General features: G+C 34.9%; 4 protein-coding genes and 1 long non-coding RNA gene across 10 annotated transcripts; 3 read left to right on the forward strand and 2 right to left on the reverse strand.

Moving 5' to 3' along the window:
* The first annotated feature begins 17 nt into the window (after positions 1-17).
* Positions 18-3,096, forward strand: LOC124303239 (uncharacterized). 4 transcript variants are annotated; one of them, XM_046760216.1, is made up of 9 exons: positions 18-108; positions 194-328; positions 438-681; positions 941-1,076; positions 1,145-1,230; positions 1,324-1,539; positions 1,718-1,868; positions 2,555-2,640; positions 2,738-3,096. In XM_046760216.1, the coding sequence occupies exons 2-9, from the start codon at positions 239-241 to the stop codon at positions 2,953-2,955; spliced, it is 1,227 nt and encodes a 408-aa protein (XP_046616172.1). In that variant the 5' UTR covers positions 18-108; positions 194-238; the 3' UTR covers positions 2,956-3,096. The 4 variants fall into 4 exon arrangements, 3 of the variants coding, with proteins under 3 accessions (XP_046616172.1, XP_046616171.1, XP_046616174.1); XR_006907870.1 differs by adding an exon at positions 1,945-2,077 and having other exon boundaries at positions 107-328; positions 2,738-2,877; XM_046760215.1 differs by having other exon boundaries at positions 107-328.
* Positions 3,097-3,224: 128 nt separating this feature from the next.
* On the reverse strand, positions 3,225-8,093 carry LOC124303235 (angiotensin-converting enzyme-like). Of its 3 annotated transcripts, none has more exons than XM_046760210.1 (13): positions 7,908-8,093; positions 6,778-6,915; positions 6,533-6,691; positions 6,241-6,340; positions 5,958-6,101; positions 5,565-5,868; positions 5,206-5,358; positions 4,945-5,069; positions 4,579-4,754; positions 4,247-4,407; positions 4,053-4,175; positions 3,507-3,691; positions 3,225-3,430 (listed from the first exon to the last, which is right to left on the reverse strand). In XM_046760210.1, the coding sequence occupies exons 2-13, from the start codon at positions 6,847-6,849 to the stop codon at positions 3,312-3,314; spliced, it is 1,821 nt and encodes a 606-aa protein (XP_046616166.1). In that variant the 5' UTR covers positions 6,850-6,915; positions 7,908-8,093; the 3' UTR covers positions 3,225-3,311. The 3 variants fall into 3 exon arrangements, with proteins under 3 accessions (XP_046616166.1, XP_046616164.1, XP_046616165.1); XM_046760208.1 differs by lacking the exon at positions 7,908-8,093 and adding an exon at positions 7,501-7,787; XM_046760209.1 differs by lacking the exon at positions 7,908-8,093 and adding an exon at positions 7,501-7,784 and having other exon boundaries at positions 3,225-3,409.
* Positions 4,748-5,646, forward strand: LOC124303258 (uncharacterized). The gene is made up of 3 exons (XR_006907872.1): positions 4,748-4,862; positions 5,227-5,437; positions 5,533-5,646. It is a non-coding gene; the product is annotated as an uncharacterized LOC124303258 (long non-coding RNA).
* Positions 8,094-9,211: 1,118 nt separating the features above from the next.
* On the forward strand, positions 9,212-15,617 carry LOC124302871 (dnaJ homolog subfamily C member 10-like; the record flags this gene model as incomplete). The annotated part of the gene is made up of 12 exons (XM_046759441.1): positions 9,212-9,234; positions 9,919-10,027; positions 10,205-10,421; positions 10,600-10,811; positions 11,049-11,273; positions 11,946-12,158; positions 12,333-12,459; positions 12,574-12,792; positions 13,082-13,357; positions 13,577-13,853; positions 13,938-14,136; positions 14,321-15,617. Coding segments are annotated over 12 exons (2,328 nt in total), but the record flags the coding sequence as incomplete, so codon positions are not given.
* On the reverse strand, positions 15,158-25,675 carry LOC124303233 (protein masquerade). Its single transcript, XM_046760205.1, has 11 exons — positions 25,352-25,675; positions 20,341-20,648; positions 20,194-20,230; positions 19,688-20,094; positions 19,160-19,357; positions 18,850-18,970; positions 18,399-18,587; positions 18,001-18,256; positions 17,579-17,856; positions 17,230-17,384; positions 15,158-17,147 (listed from the first exon to the last, which is right to left on the reverse strand). The coding sequence occupies exons 1-11, from the start codon at positions 25,464-25,466 to the stop codon at positions 16,980-16,982; spliced, it is 2,232 nt and encodes a 743-aa protein (XP_046616161.1). The 5' UTR covers positions 25,467-25,675; the 3' UTR covers positions 15,158-16,979.
* Positions 25,676-25,679: the final 4 nt, after the last annotated feature.

Consider the following 25,679-nt stretch of genomic DNA (forward strand, 5'->3'; position numbering starts at 1 on the left):
TTTTTAATCTGACAATACATCCTACCATCTGCCTCAAATAACTACTTAAGTGTACATACATACATCGTTGCAGTCATCGTACATACTACGTCATTATCAGCTGTACAGGTACGATTGTGGAATTGATATCAGTTATTGGTCTTATCTAATTTTTTTATCATCCAAGTTTTTTACTACGCAATTGTACACATAGACAATTCTGAAGTGGAGAAACACGTTTGGCAGCAAGCTGGCAAGCATGAAGTATGAAGTTTTCTTTCTTATTTTGGTGCTTGCACATGAAGCTTCCGCAGCCCTAGAAATTCGTTGCACAACAGCGTATTGTACGGTAGGTAAATATACACCATTCTTTACAACAAATAATATCACGGTTACTTCATTCAAAATATTATCTCCCTTGATTTAACTCTAAATTGTTTTCAATTCATTTTGGAAAGGAGTATATCACCGACACTGGATGTTCTGATTTAACTACTGGCTGCCAGGTCTTGAATTCCACAAATTATGGGACTTTTATGCTATATCCCGATGTTTGTAACTGCTGTGATTATTGTCTCACAAATCTGTATGAAGGTGACGAATGCGTTTCAGGCGCACCGGGTCAACTGCCACCCAGTGAAATTTGTGGACCAGAATTGGCATGCACTACAAAAGACGATGATCAAGCAACATGCCAGACAAGTACTGTTGATTTATGAAAATTTGTTCAGCTTTTGTAGAAATACATTTCAAACGTCATTGCATATTCTTCCTATTATAATCTGTTGTGGTGACTAAGAATAAATTCTTCGATGCAATAGATTCAATATGAAACTAGTGTACTACGGTGTGGGTTATACTTGTCATTATCAATATGACTTTCCTTCAATACTTCGTATCAATACAGTTTCATATTTCTTGAATCAAACTTGGTTAATGTGTTAGTGGATAACTTTTCTAGTGACTACTGATTGTGCGCTGGAGCGAGTAGCGTATGATGAGAAAAGGGACAACGGAACATTGGGAAGTAGTGAACTACGACCAGAATGTGATAACGATGGCCTTTATTCAGCAGCACATTGCATTCCAGGGTCAATGTAAATATATTTATTAATAAAGTGAGATTTGAAAGATGACTACTATAAAATAAACCTATATTCTGCAGATGTTATTGCAAGGCTCCCACTGGCGAAAGAATATTCGGCGAAATACCTTACTTAAATCCATGGAACCAACGAGAAATGTCTTGCGGTAATTAGAAACGATTTGTATGTTTCATTTACATTTAACAGCTTTCCATACTGATCGAAATGTTCACAAGATTGTTTAACTGCTGATTTTCAGGATGCTCCTTAAATGCCTGGAGAGCACAAAATACTCTTGATCCTACATACCACATACCTGTTGCCCGTTGCCTAAGCAATGGTCGATTTGACCCAGTACAATGCATGAATGGTACCAATGCTACTTGTTTATGCATTGACAGTGTTACTGGAGCACCAATAACTGATATTAGCACGGTCAATGTTACCAATTTGGCAGAGGACACTCTCTCTTGCTGTAGGTATAATTGAGCGATCACACATAACATGAATATTTTCTATACCTTAGCGCTTATTACTCGATTATTGATGGACAAGAAACTTGTCAAACTCTTCAATAGAATTTTTATTATCTTGATGAAGATGTTACTTTCAAACAATTTGATAACAGATGATTGAACATATCCATTTTTCAGTTGACTCAACGATACATACGAATGGAACATATAATACAACTTGTGAAGAGGCATACGATACGTTGGTTGCTAATGGAGTCACTGATATTGAACTCTTGCCATCTTGTCAAATTGATGGAAAATATGAGCGAATTCAATACTCCGATTCTAAGTAAGTGTAACTGATTTAAATTTTTGCCTGCTTGTTATTAAAAAGTGTTAATATTTGAGATTAACCGGCCTAACAGCATAGCGCATAGCGTGCAAGACTGTGGATTGGGAGGGTCAGAGTTAAAATTCCCAGCCTGTCGAGGAGGACCTGAATGGCAACTTGTAAAAATTGTAAAACAGGTCACGCCGTTCAGGTACCGAATCAGCGAGGTGAGGTTTGAACTTAGACTGGCTGCATCCGGGGAAGTTTTTCTGCAGTTTTCTTTGTCCCTTGTGTGAATGCGGATGTTTCTATCGAACATCTTAAGTGGGCTGTAGCCAAATAATGATGTTTACTGATCCATTCCCTCCTTTGCCATGTACAAGTCAAAAAAGGCTTCTGAAGATATACCCTATCGGGCATGGCGGGTGTTGGCAGTGATTATTATTATTATTATTATTAAATACAAATGTGAAGATGGACTCATGTGATCTGAGAATGGATTCGTAATATGACTTGATTGAAAGAAGAAATAGTTTATATGGTTAGCCTTTCATCAAATCTCTATAGTTTCATTAGTATGGATAAACTGAGAATAATATTTCATGGTGTTACCATGCACATTTTTCGTAGTACAATTCACATGGACATAAAATCAATAATGAATAGAAACCTGCACTGATAGCACTTGCAAACTTCAATTACAGAAAAATTTGTGCTGACCCTAATGGCGTACAAATAGATAGTTTCGAAGCTCTAACAAATGCAACTGAAGCTACAATAATGGATTGCAGTAAGTTGTCTTTTTCTGTAATATCATATGGATAACTGAATAGTTATATTAGATACAATTGAAACAATTTGAGCAAAAAAATCTCTTCAATTTATAGATTGTGCCAGAACACGATGGATTTTAAGCAAAGCTTCAGTGACTGAGCTCCCGACCTGTTGTGACTTTGGAAATTTCGAAGCATGGCAATGTCGTAGGAATGAGTGTTTCTGTGTTGATGAAAATGGGAATCAAATCGGACATGAAGTTGCTATCAATGACTTGGAGGAACTCACTTGTTACATTACCAATGGCGGAGATGCGTGTCTTGTATCATGAGCAGGCTCGTAAATATTTACGTGTATATAGAATTATTTATGTTATATCATATGTTTTATTTGAATTTGTTAAATAACAATCGAGTTCGTGTATATTGGTTACAATCACTGTGGTTTATTAATAAATATATTGTATTTAAGATACTTACGATATTATGAACTAATAATAAACGAAATTTTCTATATCAAATTGAGATCTCAGTACGGTATTGGAATAATGAATTTGTAATTTTCGGAATTTTTCTCTTTTTGATTCATCATTCAATCTCTCAAGTATGTAGAATTGAAATCATTAATTTCATCATAAAATAAATAATCGACGCCTCTGTATATACATTGGTGAAATAAGTCTTGCATTTATGTTATCCAATATAAAGTGTTCAATATTAATAACAAAGCTATGGATGTTGGCTTTAAACAAGTCGACTTGCTTTTGTACCAGTGTGCGAAAAGTGCTGAAACAGAAAGTAACATTTCTGCGATTACATGAATTTCGTGCCTGGTTAGAATGTACAGTCGAGTTTCTAGTAATGTTGTATCGATTGTACTGACCTGTGTCTTCCTGGCTGGTTATCCAACCTATTACTGGCTCCATTTGATTCTGTCGTCTTAGCCATTGAGCAAGTGGCTCAAAGTATCTTAGCATTGCTCCTGCGTCGAGCCGATCGGTTCGACCACGTGTCATCTCTCTGATTGTATCTTTCCAATTTCTTGATGAGCCCACTGACAAAACATCCCTAAAAAATTATAGATTTGTCAGTGTTATGTCGAAATAATTTTCTCATGAAACGAATACCATGAATAGTTTAACACGTTGAGCGCCATGTCAGCCATCGGTGGCTGACACTAGACTTTCCGTTTAGGCCGCGTCAGCCATCGGTGGCTGACACTAGACTTATCGGTGGCTGACAGCGGCGCGCGTGGCCTGAACGGGATTGTCTTAGAAATACGCGTGGCGCTCAACGTGTTAAAATACTTACAAGTATCAAAGTGATCACATATGAGAAAGGCATATAATTTCTGTTTCATCTACCCATATCCATGTGCAGTCAATTGCTTCGCAGCATGTAATACTTTAATAAGAATTTTGTCACTTACGAAAGTAGGCGACCAGCTTCACGGGAACGATAGAAATCACAAGTGTGTAGCGCTCCTACGTGACCAGCAACGTCGCAGAGTGATTCAAATAGTTGAAACTGCAACACTATACCCACAAAGTATCTGAAGAAAAACAAAGTGCATATAAAATTTGTGATATAAAAAAATGGTCACCTTTGATATCAGTTACTAACTTTACATAAGGGATGTCAGCAGGAACGTGGTACTTTGATGCCGGATCAAAATGACTTTCTGACCTTGTTACTGGTGGCACTATACCTTGATATTGTAATCTTAGTTCCCACCATCTTGTCGTCATATCGGCATCACCGTCGCTAAATACTCTCCACCTCCACTAAGATATGGAAATTCATTTAGGAAAATCAATCTTTGCAGTGGGTACACTCAGTGCATTGTTTCAAATCTTGCAAAATCCTGATTTACAATGAGACTAATGTTGAGAGAAAAAAGTACTTCTATATATTAGAATGCGGGAAAGATTTTCGTAATACATAAATTCATTTACCTGGTCAACGATGTATGCAAATGGCATGTAAGTTATTTTTTCCAAAGCGATCATTATCAGAAAATTAATGTTGGATTCATAATCATCTGTAGAGTTGTTATAGAGTCCAATTCGATGTAAATGCTGTGGTGTCATTATGGAAAGGCCTATGGCATCGCTTACAGCCTCATGAAATCCTGGAGCAATATCATTTAATTGTGACAGATGTGAAAAAGGATTTTTGAATTGCAAAACGCACAAAAGAACAACAAAGACGAAACAAAGATTTACATGTCTAAGATGAGGTAAAGAGGGCCAATCATATTAATATAATTAATAGTTTATTAGTACTCGTCTTAAGATGATCAATTTTAAGTGACTATTTACCTGGTAGTGCCTCGTTACGAAATAGTAATGGTTGATCTCTGTATTGCAGATAATATTGTAAATGTGCCATTTCGTGGTGGGTTGAGAATAAATCTTCCATATTCACTCTAGTACACTGTTTTATTCTGTAATTCAGAAAAACGATTTTTCGATATTGTTAACTAAAACACGTGCAGTCTGATTGAATACTCTGTATAATCTATGTACTCAGAATTAAGGAGTCTGGTCAAGAAATTTAATTTATTCTAAAAGTTTGTTTACCTAAAATCAATTCGATTACAGAAGTCCCAAGCACTTGCTGTACATTTTACTTCTCTGTTTGTTGGTTTCTCAAACATTGACATTCGCCAGAATTCAGGTGGCATTGGTATCATTCCCATGGATGTGAAAAATTCCTCGGCAATTTGAAACATTCTGAAAGCAAAATGTGCAAATCGAATGAAAAGGCAGTTCGTGCTGATATTTTCATGCAATATTCGATATTTCGAAGACTGTACGTATATATTAGTGTTGAAAACTGTAATGCAAATAAGTCTGGACCCCTATTGTGAACTTCTATAATAATTCTTTAATCTATGTGTGTTCTAGCAATACAACTGGATACACATGACTGCTTTTACCTTAGCGGTGAAATGCCTTGAAGCATCATATCCAAAGTGACATCTAGTTTCTTAGCTGCCGGAAAAGGCTGAACTATATCATAAATTCCCTGCCAGTTTTGAGCCCACATATTGCCTAAAATGTGAGCAGGTAATGGACCATCTTTTCTTATCACATCTCCGTATCTGTCAATTAATTTATGCCTGGTATAAGTGAACAAGTGCTTGTATAATGGTGTAACTGCAGAGATCACTTCGGCGATATTTTGCTGAAAAGAATCATCTTCGTAGTCTTCTCGCATCTGATCTCCCGCGTCGGCGAAACCTGTGTGCAAATGTATTGTACTAAATTTATTGATTCATATTTGTTATTTAGGTTTCAATTGAAATTAATGAGTGGTTGTACGTGTTTACCATTCAGTCTTGCAGCTTGATTGGCAAGTCTCACATATCGCATATACTTATTTTTTAATGGCGGTCCAACAGCCTCGTGCCAGGCTCTCCAATAATATGATAGTTCTTTGTAGTCTTTTGACTGAGCCATTATTTTATTAATATCTAGATACAAATATATTCATTGTAAAAGAGAAGGATTGTTTTTTAAAATAATCACAATATTGAATCCTTCAGTGCAGTCATCTGGAGTTTTATTTCAGTGAACAAATTAACATTCTTTTCTAGTTACTTATTAACATACCCGGATCCAAAACTAGATTACACTGGTGATCGTTTTCTTTGTATGGGCAGAGTCTAGTTCTGGTGTAGAGTTCTTTCATCTCAGCTATCAAATGGTAAATCTGGAATATACGGTTTGAGGTTTTTTCATTTTTGTTCTAAGAACTGTGTACATGCTCCAAATAATTAAAAAACCCAAATTTCATTAATGAAGTAAATGCAGATGTGTTGAAATATGTTTTTTTTTACATTTCTCAACGAATTGCAGACTATACTTCTTATTTTCATACATGCACTATGTTAAATTAAAATACCTCGTTAAATTTGTCATCAGTTAAGGAATTACGTCCTCGAGTTGCAAGCATTTTAAGTTGTCGTCTTGCTAAAGGATCTGGTATTCGACTCCAAGCAAAACTAACAGCTTTTCTCCAAGATGCTCTGTCAAATTTTGCCTTCAGCGTTTGTTCGTCCAGCTGATTAAGAAGATATAAGTGTCATACATATTGATCAATTCCGTAAATTCAAATAGGCCAACATTGAACTATCATTATCTGCTTACCATTTTGCGTCGGTAATTGTCGGTTATGTTTGTAACAAATTGCCATTGTGCCATAGTCACTCTGTTGCACATTGCTGTTGCTTCACGATCATATTCTCTGAGGAACTGTAAAGCCTCACCCAAATTCACATTTAACCCCTATGGAAATGAAAAGTACATTGGGCTCCATAACGCACAAACAGTAATATTAGTATTAGACTTACCTTCTACGGTTATTCAAGAAATTTTATCAAGTAATTCACGGGTATTAGGTAATAGATGCTATGTAGTCAGAAATTTTTTTGAATAATCCCCATTAAAAAAAAAGGATTTCCACTCACCGAAATAAGGATAGATAACGTTTTATAAAAATTGCCTAGTAGCCTGCATATTATAAATAAAAGGATTGTGAATAAAAGAAATTAGAAATGTAAATTCAGCTGCACCCAACCCGCCATAAAACTATGAACAGTTACTGTGACTATATACTGATCTACGAAGCATGTCGAAGGATGCTACCTATCAAACTGTATCATCTGTACTGTTTAATACACTGTTATTCTCAGTGTAAGTACGCAAAATCCTACGAAATTAAAATCGAAAGTAAAATATCTGTGGTAATAGATGAAAATACTATCTTTTTGAATCCATATATTTAAAATGTATCTGTCAAACAAAGAATATGGAATTTGAGACAGAGTTCATACTTTTGGTATATGCATATGAAAATTTACTTTTACTTACCTCTATATATCGTTCGTCACTTTCCTCAAGAGCAAATAGGAAAATTAAGAAAGTTCCAAATATTTGAAAATTTTTAAACTTATTCAACAGTATCATCCTATTATATTTCCTTGCCTTCGTCCAGTGTGTTAAATTTATCTACTTGTACGATATGTTTGATAGAAAATTTAAATGAATATGATATACTGAAACAGTACCAAATATCTGTTACTGAAAAAAATGGAACTCTTTCTAATGTGTCATTACAATTTCATGTAATTAGTGTAAATTAGTAAATCCAATCACTGATGTTCATGACAAATTATGAGGAAAAAAAAAAAAAAATAGAAAAAAGAATTTTTATGTGTTGTAGAATGCAGGGAATAGTATAATGGCATAAAAATATTTTCCGTTCCACATCAACTGACGACTATTGCTTATCCTTTCATTCTTCTATTTAAACTTTATAAATGTAACTACAACAACATTTTCAAATACTGTGTTTAGTACTCGAAGAACTTATTCGATTCTCTACCAAATCCTTGCAAAGACTGAGACCTTTTAGATGTAATTTGATGGGCCTGACACTGTGCCTGTGTATGTGTAGTCAAAGGAGGAAGGGATAGGCACCGTCAGAGCGTAAAGCGTGACTGTCCAACACGCTATGGCACACGCCAAAACCTTCCGTATTACATCTATTATATATATACTGTTATATGTGACAGTAATTTTTTGAACATATTTTAACTACGAGTCACAATAACAAGTTGGTATGGCTTTGATTTATTTTAAATAGACGCCATAATTTCAACAAAGATGTTGGATCATCTCATGAACCAGCAGCATTGCGTGTTTTTGTATTCCTGATATCAATAACTAATCTCATCAATGAATGATGACATAGTTGATGTTATATATATAATAATTAGGGGAACCGAGTGAAAATCGAAGGTGATTAATGATCGTTAAAGTCGATTTATGTTCATAGGATAGACATATTGGGCTTCGTTCTTAACCAATTTAAGTTCAGTATAGAGTGATGTTTCTATAACATAAATATCCAATCACTGAATAACTGTATTTGCGAAAAATCCAAGCGGTTTTCCAATTAGTACATTAGTAAAATTCAAGAATTTTCCAAATTCAGTATGTGAGAGGTATGGATACATTTATTTAATTAATTTTCAGGACCTTCATGTATGTATTCAAAAGTCAACACATATTTTGAAGATGTAAAACAGACATACATTTGAGGTCTACAAAGATAGTTATACAGAGTAACATTTATTCTAATATTCTTGCAACATTAAAATCTTAGTGACATATTAAAAATTAAGCGAAATATAACATTGACATAAAGTATTATTAATGGTTACAAAGAATCAGCATTGGTAAGACAAATATTTGATATTTGGTGCTCTTTCATTTATTGATGAACAGTTTGTTTGTTTACTTTTATAATTATATTAAGAATCATTAGTACTTTGACAGTTGAAGTAGAATTCTTGGTTATTGTCATATAATATTTGACAAATGTGAAAAACACGTGTTCGCCGAAGCGTGCCATGCGCTGTAGATTCGGCGGTCTGCCGGATAGATTCGGATAGTTAACCTAAACAAGTGTCAAATTGTAGGCAGCTAGCTGGCGGCTTGATGTCGTGGGCGGCGAATATGCTAGAAGGAGAGAGCTGATAAGATCGCAAGAAAAACTTGTGTGACTGCACGTAGTTGATGTTCAAAAATCATAGTTAATATGTAAGTACGTTTCATAAATATACGTGTCCAAAAAAGGTTAGAATAACAGCATTTGTAACCCTAAATAATTGACAAACATACTATGTTAGGCTGAATCTACACGTCACGCGTTTAGTCCTCATTGTCTTATTGCTTCCTTTATGATTAGTCTTGTAATAATTGTTCACTCAGGAATTACATTAAAATTTTTTAGCAGTAACATTTTCATATTGTACATCAATAAACTGTGTATTACTTTGAAAAGATTTCAGTCTAATTGCCCTTACCAAAATCACTTCCATTCTTAAAACAAAGAATAGAGTGCCTGAGTTCAGTTACGTAGACCAAGACGAAACATTCCTTGGATTCATTTTTTGTTCCGCTCTGACCGCAGCTGACTTCTGACAAAGTAAAGTGTGAGACAAAGTCACTTACAGACAGTCATGGTTCGCTGTATTTGATGCAAACAGAAATAAGAACAATCTTCTTTAACATTACTGAAAGTCATTCATTATTCATAACCTTGAGGAAAATAGCCTAGTAAAATACAATTTGAAGTATGTTGAACTGTGAATGACAATTGCCCATTGGCGGGAGTTACATTTTGCTGTGTCATAACTTCATTGAGCTCTAATATTTTTCCTGTATACCCAATTTCAGGTATTGCAATATATTTGTATTGCTGATTGTAATTTCATTATCTAGTGGAGAAGATTATTATGAGTTGCTTGGAATCAAAAGAGATGCCAATGACAAAGAAATTAGAAAAGCTTTCAAAAAGCTTGCTGTCACCTTACATCCAGACAAGAATACGGTACATCAATGAATCAATAATTAAAGTTTGATTGATAAGCACATAAGCTGATTAATATAAAATTTGATATTATAGAACAAGTTGAAAAAGTTGCGGAATATGCACGGTGATAATGAAAACCTAATGCTCAACTATCTTGATAAATCATGAGGGATCTTCTCATTTTACATTTTGCAGAATGATCCCGAGGCGCATAATAAATTCGTAAAACTCACTACTGCTTATGAAATCTTGAAAGATTCTGAAACCAGAAAGAAATATGACATTTACGGTGAGGAGGGCCTTAGCAATGGATATAAAGCAAAGCAATATCAGTCTTGGAGTTACTATCAGAATCAGTTTGGCATATATGATGATGATCCTCAAGTAGAAACTCTGAATAGGCATGATTATAGTAAGTGGTAATGGTTGTAATATATGTAAATTTTAACGTGAAAACTTATTACAATTTTACAAGTTTTCACTTTGAAAGAGCTGTAAATAAAATATATCTGGCTATGTGCCAGCTAACAATATCAGTTCAACACTTGTGTTAATGTTTTAATTGATTATAATATATTATTTTTTGACAGATGAGAAAGTTTTAAAGTCTGAGAGTATTTGGTTTATAAATTTCTATTCTCCGATGTGCAGTCATTGCCACCATTTAGCTCCTGTGTGGAGACAAGTGGCTAAAGAACTAGAAGGAGTTGTACGTATTGGTGCTGTAAATTGTGAAGATGACTGGCATCTTTGTCGTCAAATAAATATCAGGTCGTATCCCACGCTGCTTTATTATTCTAGAGTGAGTAAATATACTTATTAATTCATTACTATGCAGCATAATCATTCTTGAGAAGAGAAACTTTCATGCACGCTTCAATTATACTGATAATATACAATGAAAAAATGTTTCACAAGTCAAATTGTCCTAGTGCATTTTAAAAATTTCATAAAATTGTTCACATGCGACGTCTTTTACTTGAATGTTTTAACAAGATTTATTCAATAGCATTCGAAATGTACGTCTCATTTTTTCTAGCATTCCACGCATGGTGTGTTGTATACAGCGGAAAATACTCGTGAACACATAATCAGCTATGTTTTAAGTAGATTAGATGTTAGAGCATTGCCAATTAGTACATCACTGGGCAAACGAATTATTCAAGGTCTCGAGGCGACCGAAGGTGCAAGTTTATTATTTATTTGTGGTATAAACCGCGATTGTTTTACCACTGAAGATCATCTCAAAATAGCTGCAATTTTGGTGAGTATTCTGATTGTCATACTTATGTAAAAAAAATTTACCATACTAGATGAATTCTGATTATCAGATCCTGGTTATCAAATTACATGTTGTTATTCTACTTCTTGTGAGTCACTTCACGCCAAACCATACACTTAGAATATCGCCATTCCTAATTTGCCTGAATTATTTTTTATGTGTGCCATGAAACAAAAAAAGAAATATGTGGTTGATGTACACAATTTTGTATCCATATTTTCGATTATCGAATACAGCTCCAAAGTTCAAATTTGGAAGACACGGTCTTCTTCATTTTGAAAATTAGTGGATTAAGGTGCAATTATTACATGAATACAATCACTTTTTCTCAGAATTTAAAAATTGGTAGTTGATTGCTTAAAATATGGTATAAAAATTCGACTAATGAGATTCATAATCAAATAATTACATAAAAATAAATCATATTCAATCAATTTGAAGGGTTATTTATGCCCTTTCTGAAGTCTCCTTCTTTGATCAATTATCTTTATCACTTTTGAACATACAGCCACTACAAGGAGGGCATGTATGTAGTTTTCCGTTTGTAGAATACATTAGAAATATTCCAGGTACATCAAAATTTTCGATCGATATGTTACATGTGAAGTGTTCGGTTTGATGTGGAAATATTCATGTGTATAAGTTCTTTTCCAGAACAACATGGTTACTGTACGAGTCCTCAGATGTTCGGATGATGAATGTGACGACACGATTCCACATGACATAGGTGTTGCGTTTCAACATAACAACAAGAACATGCCTTCAGACCCAGTATTTTTTGAGGATATAGATGATGTACAGATTCTCGCAAGGAAGGTTTTGGAACAATTACCGGAGCCACAAGATCTGAGCGAGGAAGATTTTTTGGTATGTTTTTCTTACTCGAACTCTATATTTAAGGAAATGCATATTATAATTAAAAATAATCCTGAAATATTGCAAAGGCATGCGTCCTTGAAAAAACTCAATTGTAAGTTTTACATATCTTGTCAAATATTTGAATCAACTGGTTACAAATATTATTGTTGTTACTTTATTCAGGGTATAAGAACACGTCTTCGATCAGACTTGAATGCTGGTTGGTTGATATGTTTCTACATAGGGCATGCTACCCAGTTAGATGTACAGTTGAAGAAATTACCTGGTATTATACAGAGTATAAACTTGGGTGGGTATCTATTTGGAAAAAATGCATTTCATATCATTTTCCTACAAATTAAAATTGAATCAATAATTTACCATATTTGTTACAAGTCATTTTTAATTTGGTAAAACATTTCAGGAAAAGTTAACTGTGGAAAATATTCAAACCTATGCAAACGGTTGAATGTAAATCACTACCCTGTGTGGGGAGTTCTTAAACCTGGTGGAGCATTTGAGTTGCACCATGGAAAAGATTCCGTTCACGATATTGCCAGTTTTGCTACTGAAAGTATTAGGGCTACAAATGTACATATGCTGTCAGTTGACGAAATATTGTCAATTATGAACAACAAAAAAGGTAATAATATTATAAGATTTTAAATTTATGTTGGGATTACGCCTATGTGTTTTAGCAACAGTGAAAACAACAATAAGAACGACAATAATAACAATAACAGTAATAATACTTTTTTAGTTCCCTTTGATTATTTATTCAGTGATTTCTGAAAGTTCACAATATTCCAAGTTACATTCTTTACCACAGAGTACGATATGGGGTAAAAGAAAGGTTGATACACTTCCTCATAACCCACAATCTAGTAAATTTTGTTTATACATTTAATTTATCCCACTTCATTATTTTATAGATAGTGAGGCATGGCTTGTTGACTGGTTTGCGCCATGGTGTCCCCCTTGCATAAGATTTCTGCCCGAACTCCGCAAAGCATCTTTACATTTTGAGCCATCTGTTGTTCACTTTGGGACAGTGGATTGCACTGTACATTCTACTATTTGTAGACAGTTTAACATACGCTCATATCCGACAGCAATGTTGGTAAACAACAGTAATACAAATTTATTTTCGGGGGATAAAATTGCTGCTAGTCTTGTCGAGTTTATTACTGAGATGCAGAACCCTACAGGTAATGGATGTGCAAAATTTTTTATCTAATCTTCGCAAGCCGTTCAAATAGTGCGATTATCGATATTAATTAAATTTTCAATAGTCAATCAAAGTTTTTGCATATACTAATCGCCAAATATGGAGTTATGTAGCTATTTGATACTTTTATTGAAAACATTTTATTGAGATCATTTTGATTGAATGAATTAATATACTTACATCTTCTTTTCTCTCACAGTCATAAAGTTAACAACAGATGACTTTCATCTCAAACTTGGTAAGAAAACGGTTGATGAAATTTGGCTCGTTGATTATTTTGCACCTTGGTGTGGTCCATGTCAACAACTAGCTCGACAATGGACGTTAGTTGCCAAGACTTTGCAAGTCTTGCCACGTGTGCATGTTGCTTCGGTCAACTGTGAACTAGAACCTTCACTCTGTTCAAGTCAAGGAATACGTAGTTACCCAACGATTAGACTGTATCCTACAGGCAGTAAGGGATTGAATCGTGTTGCGTAAGTAATCCAGATAGAAATAACAATTTGAAATTGAATACATCGAAATTGGAAAGTATTGAGTAAGAATATGATTATATACAGATTATACAATGGAGCAAGGGACTCTTTGTCCATATTGAGTTGGGTAACAGAATTTCTGCCTGTAAATGTTAAAAACTTGAATCTTGATAATTTCGATGACATGATCTTACCACGCAAGGAAGCTTGGCTGGTCGACTTTTTTGCTCCTTGGTGTCATCACTGCATCGAGCTACAGCCTCATTATAACATCGCAGCGCAGGTAATTTGTACTATTATTATAAATTAGTGATGTAATCAGCAATGTAGAAAGATGATACGTGCTTATATTGAGGACAAAGTGTCATTGTTTCAAACAATTTCTTGATCATAAAAAAGACAAACACACTTTATTTAATTTCTATTAGTTGTTCAAAGAGGTACAAAATTTCGTTCACATGTTTCAGATACTGGAAGGCAAAGTTCGATTTGCAAAAGTTAACTGTGAGAATTACAGATTATTGTGTAGAAAAGCGTCAGTACGAGCATATCCGACAGTCATGCTGTACTTTCCTGGTCAAAAATACAGTAACGAATATGATGGGAGTCAAATAAATACTGCATCAGCTAGTAAAATTGTAAGGGATGTTGAAACATTACTATCAACAGCTTCAAGATCAAAACGTGATGAGCTATGATAGGTATTAATTTTCGTATGTGTTGAAGTCCCGAATTTACCTGAGAATCTCTACTTAAAAAAGCTACGTTTGAGGGGTTTTTCGCAATGTTCGCATGCGCTAGGAAATTATAAAGGCAATATATTTATGTAGCTTGGTCACAAAATTTTATATATTTTGTATTAAATAAATTAGAAAAAATCTAGGCATAGAAAAATACTGCACTCGTTACTGTGAACTCTTGTCGTTAGTTCATTACCATTTATTTTCTGATGGGCTTTTTTTTTTACTGTATATTATGAAAGACCGCATCTAGGATCAATTGCAAATGTTGCCCAATTGTTAATATTTAAAAAATTATGGAAGTTATGTCCATTTTAGAATACCGAATAATGATGCTACAATGAAACGCAAGTGCCTGTAACTTGTTTATTTTTGAGCGTTTGGTAATTTTAAAGAAAATCACAATGAAGGTTACATGTTATCCATGAACTTCGATAATAAACAGAAGAATTTTAGTTTTGCCAATGATCGTATTTGATTAGACTGTCATTGACTGGAAAATATTAAAAACTGTTACTGAGTAGAATTTACAGTACCGTAATTAGCGTTTTTTGTTCAAATAGGGTAATGCTGCAGTCTCTAGGGTCGAACCAAGAATTTTTCTTTTTCTTTTCAATAGACAGCATTTACTAGTACCGTGGAAATTATTATAAAGTGAAATATTTATTTCTCCAATTAAAATCATGTCCACACTGTCCACGTGTAAAGGTAGTTTTTTGATGTTGCCAAATATTGTTAGAATTATCGCCACTTTATTGTATGCTTTGAAAGATACTTAATCTAAAAATTATGAAATTAACCTGGGGTGTCATAAAGGAATTATAATCATTTCAACACAACAGTATATACAGAAATATATATTTATACAGAATTACTCATACAACGCTGTTATAAAGTTCATAATAAACATATTCACCCAGAGTACATACATTACTTATGTATTTATGTTCCTGTGTGAAGTTTACATAAACAGTGGTCATTAAAATAAATGACAGCTTTCTATTATTGTATTTAGAGTGTGCTGGAAAAATTTTAATTCGAACTGAACATTTCTTCACTACATGTTTTTCTCCAATAAAACGCGGTTAGACTTTTACTTTTAAGCATTTTACCATCTTCTTCAAAATTCATTTCAGGTGATGAGATGAAGTTGAGTAAAAAATGTTAATATTCACATAACAGTGAGTAACTTATTTCAATTGCTATTATATTGCATTCATCATACTCACTTGTGGTAAAAATGAAGTATGATCACGTTGTACAAGTATTTAGTAAATTTCAAATATTAGGTAAAAATTTAATTCTTCAGTTGACATCGTAATGTAAATAAGAATTGCAAATAACACTAAAAAAAAATTTTTTTTAAATAACTTAAGTGTACCAATGATATGAGCAATATTATGAATGATGCATTAATTTACAAAGCGAGTCAATAAGTATCTACTATTTGATAGCTCGATCAATATTTTGCAAAGTGAAAAAATTTTCTTATCAGAGTAATGACTTGTCTATAAAAATGTAGGTATATGTATTTAAACAGAGTATGTTTCTGATCTTTGTCCCCCTTATCCAATTTCAAATTAGAAGACAAAGTGATACACTCAGTACCAAAGGTAAATTGTCTACCAAACATTCAATTAACATCCCGTATTCTATAAATTGCCCATTATTATTCTCTGAAGTTACATTTTTCAATTTGTATCATCTTCACTACTGTACATACACACGTGATAACTTGTTATTGATTCAGTTATTTGAGGTTTAACAGGAGGTTTCCGTAACATTTTCGGTAAAGAAAGAAATTTGTTTTCTATTGTATCCTCAAAGAATAGATATAGATGCGGTTTATAACAATACTTTTTCTATCAACTGGTAGATGTATCACATATATTCCCAGTGTAAGGATACACGATGTATGTAATTCAAATGAAATGCTAAAGAATTCTGATCATCGCGTCTACCACTTGAACGGTTCACTTGAAACATAGTCATATTTATTATGTCTAATTTATAGTAAACATAGAGAGATAACGATTAACATGAAATGGTTCATAACTGTCAAGTTGTTTTAACTGTTCAGATTATGAACCATTCGAAGTGATAGTAATGAAAATTCGATTATTTTGGCGATGGAAAAATGATCAAATACTTAATAAAAGTAATGAAAAAATTACTAAGCCATTTATTCTGCTAACCAATTTGCAAAGAAAGCATCGGAGGTATCTATTGACACATATCTTATAGCAAATGAAAAGAGGTTGTTGATTGTATGAAGGACTTCGATACATGTAAGTATATTGCCCAAGTATTTTCAGTCAGAATAATAACTGGGTTAGCGGTAATTGTGCAAACAAATAAATAAGTCATTAAACACAGGCTTAAAACACTATAGATTATTTACGGATATAATCTGGTTTATCCATCCAATGAACGCTGAAACCTTAACGTAAACTCCAGGTACGTCTACTCTGCCACAACCAAAACCCCATGAGACCAATCCTGCCAGCTCATAGAATCCGTCATCTTGACAGACCAACGGTCCTCCACCATCACCCTGTGAATGTTGAAGAAATAACGATAATACCATGTGGATATATGATCACATCTTATTTAATACTGGATGCTGTGTTACTCACTTGACAAGCATCATTGCCCTGTTCGCCTCCAGCACAGAAACTACTCGCTGGTAATATGAATATTTTTTCCGTTACAGCATTTACTTTCCTAATGCATTCAGGATCGCTTACTATTGGTATTTCTGCTTCTCGTACTCTTAATGGAATAGGTCCAGCTGCAATGCGGTTTGTGTCAGTTTTATGACATACGTTGATGATTTTTTTTAATAATGAGGTTCACATTTTTCTTTTTGCCGAATAATATTAGTATGATATTTTGCTGTGACTTTAAATTCAAGTACATCTAACATTTGTAACATTGGTAATATGTAACGTGAAATATTAAAAAAGCTTTTACGCAACGACTTACCTTCTCCCATGTAACCGTAACCAGTAACTGTACATCTTTTTCCAGCTGTGTGGCTGACACCTCTAGCTGGCAAACAGACTAAACATACACCTTCCCTCAATTCCGCCTGCCCATGTAACTTCAAGAGGGCTATATCATTGTCGAGGGTCTGGCTATTATGATTATGATGAATGTAAGTTGTTGCAACACGCAAGGTTTGGGCACCAGGACTACCATATTTGCGTGTAAGATCATGATCACCGACCCTGACGTATATTGCATCACCGGAGCGAACAATGCTGAAATTTTTTGAAGCATTCAAATACACTTCATCCCCTCATATTATTAAAAAAAAAAAAGAAACAGAAGGATGTCATATAGAAAACTGAACAACTTTCTCTTATGCAGGATATAATGGCACCAATTTGTAGTATGACACTAACTTGGTTACACAATGAGCTGCAGTAAGAACCCACTGCGTCCCGATCAAGGCACCACCACAAAGGTATTGGTTCAATGAATTGATAAGTGCCACCTGCCAGCACCATTCATTAGCATCTGCGTCTTCTCCACCTACGACGCGAGCTTCCCTAATATCGTTTCTTGCTTGTAGTGGACCTCGCGAAGTTCCTTTGACACCACAGACGTATTTGCTATAGACAGGTGCACGCGTCGTGGTTACTAGTGTTGTTGTCTCATCTGCAACATGTATCATCAGATTATTTGAATTTCATTTGACACATATATTACAGATATAATAGGTTGTTTCTACTCCTTACATACTGGTGAAATTTTGAAGTAGCTTTTCTAACACGAGTCTGCTTAAAGCTTATTTACTTACAACTTGGAGTTGGAATCATTGTTGTATATGGTCTTGGAGTTGAGTTTGGCATAAAAACGGTGTCGTTTCTATTCGTAGCTGATTGTTGATTGGAACTGTCGCCCTGAAGTTCTCTGATAATTGATTTTGGGGCGCAGCATTGATGCCCCGATTTCTTGCACTTGAAGAGATCCGTCATTTCAGCGTTCCCTATGCACAAACACTTCTTGACATATTTTGCTACTTATAAACGGTTTCATCTGAAAATTAATTTTTTCAATATGCAATACTTATACATGAAAAATATGCTGCAAAAAGACGCATAGCAGTGTATTTTAGCCACTTCATTTGGTTTTTGACATAAATTGGAAACTTCTTTATATTTAGAAATTTCTGGTTTTCGTGAATTAAAATTTTAACGAGTTAAGGGAAATAATGAAAAAGCAATACAAAAAACACAGAGTATACTTACTGAAGCACGTAAAAGACAGGTAGGAGACTATACATGAACCAGGGCATTCTGGACGAGGATCAGGTGGTGCAGGAGCTACAGTTGTTGTTGGCCTTGGCGTTGTGGGTCTGGGTCTGGGACGCTATAAAGACCAGATGGTCAGACGCAGTCAACGATTAAAAGTTACAATCATTGAATATTACTGTTGTACATAAAATTATACTCTATTCCATAATATTAATGTTATAATTCAAACTGTCACAGATGACTTTAAAGGAATCAATTGTATTACTCGTCGAACAAACACCATACAAATAAGCAGTGTGCTAACCGGAGGTGGACTTCTCGTATCGTCACAACATATGGTGCTTGCTGAACAAGTTGATGTCTTAGGTATGAGAACGTATGGCCGTTCGCAAAAGGCTGCCATAATGTTTAGTATACAAAAGCCTGGACAACGAGGTAGCTTTAATGGTGGTGGTGGTGATGGTCTTGTTGATGGACGTAAAGTTGTCGTTGTACTCGGTTCCTAAGGATTAAAAGAAAAAAGCAATTGCATTTAAATATTCAGGTCTCTGAATACTTAAAATATGGTGCGAATACTCTATATGGTAAATATTTGACTGGAAATGGTTAGCAATTTATAATGATTTCCAAAAATATTCACATGTTGGGGTTTTACTATAAAAGTAGTCAAAATGTCACTCAAGATATGTTGGGAATTCTGTTAATTTTTGTTTTAATACATTGTTTTCTTGCAATATCGTTCAAAAGTCCATGTGAAGAAATTAAATAGGTATTGAGAGTTATCATAGAAATTGTAATATGTAAACAGAGAAAACATTTCATGTAGAACTACCATCTTTTGTGGGGTGTCAGTTATACAGCAACTACCATCATTGGGACACTCTGCTTCGCTGTCAATATTGTCACAGAAAAGAGCAAATAGGCCACTGACACATTCTCCTGTGCATTGATTTGCAGGTTTTGATTTGGGAGTCGTTGTAATGCTTGTAGTTGGAGCAGGAGTTGAGCTGGATGTGGTTGAGGAGACAGTTGTAAGTTGAGTAGTCTTTACTGGTGTAGCCATAGTTTTGTGTGTTGTATTGCGATTGATGACGATCAATTCTGGTGGAGGAGTATCACCATATATATCACGAGAGACACAACATCGTAATCCTTCCTCGCACAGATCATTAACAGCTAATACTGCCTCACAATAATCAGCCATTCGATCTGGCACACACACACCGGCACATTTTTTGTCTGAAAGAAAAGCACATTTTGAAGAACGCTGCCACACACAGTTCTATCAGTTTTTATCTCAGATACTTTAGTGATGCAACCAACAATCTTTTCGCTTACCGTCTGACAACTTATCCTGTGTTTCCTTTTGCTTTGCCTAAAAAAATTCATTAAAAATATCATTCAATTGAAGGAAGGCTGTATAAAATTATGTATGCCAACTGTATTGTCCGTATGATTGAGATTAAATCTGTGCATCGCATTTACCGTAGTCGTTTTTACTGTGGTAGTGTACAATGGTGTGGTTGTCGTCGTAGTCGTCGATGGGGTTGTCGATGGAATTATAGTTGTGCTAGGCTTAGCCTCGGTATTTTTCGTTGTGTTTTCACTACCCTTAACATTTGATGAATCAGCAGATATGGTATTGTTAGCTGCTTCCACGCAGCATCGCATACTCGCAGATGGACACTGAATATCTTCCAGTACCTCGTAGCATATCAAAGTTGCAAATGCGTGAACACATACTCCAGGACAGTCTGCACTGTTTGCAGTACTAGTTATCGAATCCAATAGTCCTATAAATAAGGATTATGATTAAGTAGAATCCTATGAGTAGCAACAGCTCTGCGCATTTTTCATTTTCATTATTTTTCAACTACCGAAAATTCCCACTAGCGAAATTTCCATGAAAAATTCAAATTTTTCAATTTACATGAACATTAATAATACGCTGGAAAACGCAAACATATTTTCGTCTTAAGATTAAATCACCAGATCAAATAAATATTATAATTATTCGAGAAACGGAAACGACTATCTCGGTTAATTAGTATTTGAATCAACAGAGATTGCAGACCACTTTATTCCTGATATGTGGATTTTTACTTAACTCAACTTTGTTTTAAATCATGGTTAGGTGCCATTCTATTCATAGTGAAGTCAAGTCTTATTAACGACCTTCCTACTGAAAATGATCATGCCTTAAATCATAAAAGATTTTGAAAGAATTCAGTAAATAAATCCATAATTTATTACCTGATTTGTCTTGTAAATTCGATAAAATATATAAGAAATCACAAATTAAATTACAAAAGCACGAATCATCAGACATACTAGATCAAAAATCATCTAGTCAACTATATAGTCACTAATTTCGGTAAAATATATAAGCAATTACATAACTATAGTTATATGATTTTTGATTCAGTACATCTGCTAATTCGTGGTTTTGTAATTTATTATGCGATTTCTTATATATTGTTAATTAGCATTATATAGTCAATTATTGTATTGTGATTAAATTCCAAAAAATATATAAGAAATCACATAATTATGGTTACACAGATGTGTAACTGTAATTATGGTGTCAGGTGAAACATGGGAAACGATTTCGAAATAATTTGTATCCAATTTTTTACTTTAGATTTCTCAAAACTAAAATTATACATATTACAGAGTCAACGTGATTCGAGATAAAATTAGTTCTTCGAGTTTCATTCATCTGCATACTGCTACTAATAATTCAAGGACCAGACTGGATAAGACGCTTTCATATTTGGGTTATTTACAAAAATATATTCGCATCCCAAATCTTGCGTAATGAGATTTGTTACACATTTAAAATAAGTATTAGAGTCAATTTACTGGCAGCGTACCATACTGCACTGTAAGATTTTCTTGCAAGAATCACGCTCGAGTTTGTAGAAAGTTATTTGAACATGTTCAACTTAGTTTCAATTTAAAAGTGGGTGATATGACGAACCATCGCTAATAAGACGATGAATCACTTTTCATATAGCTGTGAATTTACCCTAGGCTGAAACGACAATACTGTATATAATAAATATTCATTCGTAGAAAATTAAGATATGTCAGTATTTAGGTTTTCGCCTTTTCAGAAGAGGACATATTGACTTTTGAAACAATTTGATCTATTACACAACATAGGGCGTTAATTCTGATCTCTTGTATGGTAAAAAAATTATCATGTAAGGCCGCAAGTGCTCGATAATATCTCATTGTGCTGATAGCACAATTTTACATTTCAAAATGGAAATTAATATTTACTATTTTTTTTTTTTACACCACGAGTTGAATATCAGTGATAATATTATTATGTGTCGTTACGAATCGAGTATGGTATGGGGCAGCCGTTTGATACCGGCGGTTGATAATTAGCCGGAAGAATGAATGTGCACTTGAGGATCTGTGCGTGAAAGGCTGGAAAAAAACCTGGCAACAACTCGCAAGTAGGTACACAAAGTTGCAAGCCCAGACAGGAACTCGTGTTCCCGTTAAAAAGAATACCAAATCAGTGAGTGCCTCCCCCCTTCCCTGATCCCACCTCCCACAGCAGGCTCGCGTCCTAGATGCCCCCCCCAAACCCGGTCTTCCCGGAGGTGCGGAACGGAAAGCTGCCACCGACTCGGATGACCCATCGAAATCCGAAGTCTTTGAGGCTTACAATCAGATAAGAACCAACGCAACGCTCGGAGAAGAGGCGGCGTGACATTTTCACATAGGTATATATTCTAGTGAAGTATATTATTATTATATACAGGATGTACACCGTATATACGACATGTTTAAAAGTTTACAACCATGCGTTATACACGTATACCTGTATAAGAGCAGAAAAAGAAATTTGAATGACGTTTTTGAATCGAATATCGTAACGGTATAAATCACTGCCAACCATCAAACGGATTCATCCGACGCTTATATTCTTTCGACATCCCTTCTGTGAAAATATTCGCATAGAATTATGCGTTGTCCCGTACGTATACCCATACTCAACGTTGTAATCCTGACGTCGGCACATCGGCAGGCATAACGGCCCAAACAAATATAACGGGAGTTAATAAGCAGCGCGCGAAGCAGAATCGCGTCCCCCTCCTTCATTCTTTCGCCTCATGTTTTCTTTTTTTCATTCTCGCTGTATTTATTCATTCTTTGTATTTTTTTCTCTGCAACTTCTCCGTATCCCGGACTCGCGTGCACGTGCATACGTGCTTCTAATAAGTCAATAGCTAGTTGATGATTCTAATTTATCGACAATTCTCTTCCCACAAGAGCACACGTGAATGCCCATTCAAACATCCCGCGTACCAGTTAACTTCTTTCAAATCCTTAAACTTCACCTTACTTACTGACCAATATACGCCAGTAAATCATTCTTACTAAATGGCAAAAAGACTATCACTAGCAGCCACCAGCATTTCATATTTACGCACGATGTTGCGGCCTACTATATGATCATCGCGCAACCCGGTAGATCGTATATTAATTAAAGCTCCACGTCAAGTAGTATGCATGTGAGGACATGCAAAGTAATTTTGCGTAACGGCACAACATCCTTCACAAATTGGAGCATCAATGACGAGTTTAATTTACCGCCATTATGTGTGTTCGACTGACTGTAAATGGTTCTCACAAATTCCTTAGCCTCTCATTAATATTGCGATACTTAATGCTATGCGTGTTAAGGTAGTCCTATACTCAAGACATTTATAGAGGTGGCAATAATTTTAATACAATAATAAAACTCACTGACTTATCAACTATGTAATAGAATCCAATTTTTAAACAAGGTATAACGACTAGTTTATGCTCACTCTGAAAATTAATAGTTCTCATCGCGAATACTAAGTTAATTATTTTTTTCATTATTAACTCACTATCCGCCTACCAACGTTGTATCATGATGGCAATAATTTAAGAACAATCAATTGAAACTAATACTTTTCTACTCAATGTGTACATACTTTGCGGCAAGTTTAATTATATACATCGGTACTCGAACTATTCGTTCGTGCCAACTGTAATATTGTCAAAATTTTTAGATGATTCATTTGGTAAGCAACGATCAGTATATCATTAACCCCGGCCCACACTTTATCCGTTTTAGAAGATCCTCGAATGATTGAAGAAAAAAATTAATCTGACTAACGACGTATGATTTACATGTGATGTAATACTTGCCTACAAATATACCGTAATTCTAAATTACCATTAAATTGATTTTTTTTTTCAAATGGAATCATAAAACGAACGGTGCTGTCTGTCAATTGTAGGCCACGCAGTTTAGTGTGCTTAGGTTAACCGAAGAAGTGCATTTCATGCATCATAGTATTATGGGAACGAGGGCAAACTGTCACCGTAAATTATTCAAGAAATAGACTTTCACGAATTACTCTTAAATAGAGTTAAATGAAGGTTTGAAAAATGCTGGTATAAAAGAATGATAAAATTGAATTGGATTCGATTTATAGTTAGAGAATATAAGCAAAAAATAGATGTAGATTTTTAGGCCAAAGAAATAATTTAACATTCTAATCCTTCCCCTTAGTATTGATTATTTTCAGCAAGAATATTTTATTGACTTATTAATAAATATTTTCTTTAAGTCGAAGGGATCGATCCATGACATTGAAATAATTCGAAAATACAATTTACTTAGAAGATGGAACTAACTAACGCTCACGGAGTACAATTGAACATTGATGTACATTTTTGACTCAGTAAGTTTCATTTACGCTATCATTTTATTAGGTTACTGTTACAGCATTTACGCGCGCCGAGGTCGAGGAAGCGAAACAACTAGCAGTGACTTCCTTTGCTTTTTGTAGCCACTCGTCTGTCCTGATTGCGGAAAGTAGTAAAAAGAAAACGTGCTTCAATTGCAGACACAGTAGTGATATCCAGATCAGACTGCAAATTTGTCCCATGTGCGGAACAGATTAGTCCCACTTATAGGCTGATTATGCTCCGCTGTTACGGTTGAAAAAAAAACACAACATACAAGTTTATTAATTTGCCATTCACTGGATAAACCAGATAAAGCAGCGCCTTGAATTTGTTCGCATAATCACATGCTACGCACGATTAGATCGTTTTTAAGCTTCCTGGCAAGAATCTATGATGAAATTGTACAGTTATAGCAGCTGAACTTTGTAGATTTTCGATCATTCAACCAGATTTATTCACCAGGGTGGATAAGAAACTGTGAATCGAATGCCAATTGTCTAATTATTACAATAGGCATCACACCTTCATACGTATTAATACAGGGCTGAAGACATATCTAAAAAGAGTGATTATTTTTGGCACGAAAGTGATACGAGAGTATATAACGACAGTGGTATAATCATACCGTATGCGGTAGAAAATAAAGAAGACGCAAAGAAGTTTGCTAGCCGTACATGAACAGGAAAAATTGAAGAAATAATTCCTTGAATCTAGGAATGGTTAGACGGACAAATGTCTCTTTTTTTTTTACCAGAAAAGAAACTCCCAGCGAGGGAATCGTCGTCCTGGGCGTTGGTAGACGCAAGGGCGAATAAGAAGTAAACGACGACGAGACGGCCCCCGCCAAATGTACCCCGTAGGTGCATCTCGCCTTGCGCTCACCAAGACAAGATTGACAGACACTTGACACTGGGTATTCACTTGTTGCACGTGGTTATATCCCTGCGCTTGGTTGTACTCAGTTTACTCGGTCAACCGGTGCTTACTGATAGATTCTCTAACCGAACGGTACGGGGCCTCATCGCCTAACTGACCGCGTCGCAACACTATACTACCGAGTGCTGGGCCAGGTTGAGGGG

Source organism: Neodiprion virginianus, chromosome 4 (genome assembly GCF_021901495.1).
Source record: "Neodiprion virginianus isolate iyNeoVirg1 chromosome 4, iyNeoVirg1.1, whole genome shotgun sequence".
In the NCBI taxonomy this organism is placed as follows: Eukaryota; Metazoa; Arthropoda; class Insecta; order Hymenoptera; family Diprionidae; genus Neodiprion; species Neodiprion virginianus.

Coding starts and splice junctions, on each gene's coding strand:
- LOC124303235 (XM_046760208.1), bottom strand. CDS start 7,596: ATGATACTGTTGAATAAGTTTAAAAATTTTCAAATATTTGGAACTTTC. Junction 4,755..4,944: donor TCGTAACGAGGCACTACCAG/GTAAATAGTCAC, acceptor ATATTGCTCCAG/GATTTCATGAGGCTGTAAGC. Junction 3,431..3,506: donor AACCAGCCAGGAAGACACAG/GTCAGTACAATC, acceptor ATGTAATCGCAG/AAATGTTACTTTCTGTTTCA.
- LOC124303233 (XM_046760205.1), bottom strand. CDS start 25,466: ATGCACCTACGGGGTACATTTGGCGGGGGCCGTCTCGTCGTCGTTTAC. Junction 18,588..18,849: donor CCTGTCTTTTACGTGCTTCA/GTAAGTATACTC, acceptor GTTTGTGCATAG/GGAACGCTGAAATGACGGAT. Junction 17,857..18,000: donor GCAGCTCATTGTGTAACCAA/GTTAGTGTCATA, acceptor AAAAAATTTCAG/CATTGTTCGCTCCGGTGATG.
- LOC124303239 (XM_046760216.1), top strand. CDS start 239: ATGAAGTATGAAGTTTTCTTTCTTATTTTGGTGCTTGCACATGAAGCT. Junction 1,077..1,144: donor CATTGCATTCCAGGGTCAAT/GTAAATATATTT, acceptor TATATTCTGCAG/ATGTTATTGCAAGGCTCCCA. Junction 1,540..1,717: donor AGAGGACACTCTCTCTTGCT/GTAGGTATAATT, acceptor TCCATTTTTCAG/TTGACTCAACGATACATACG.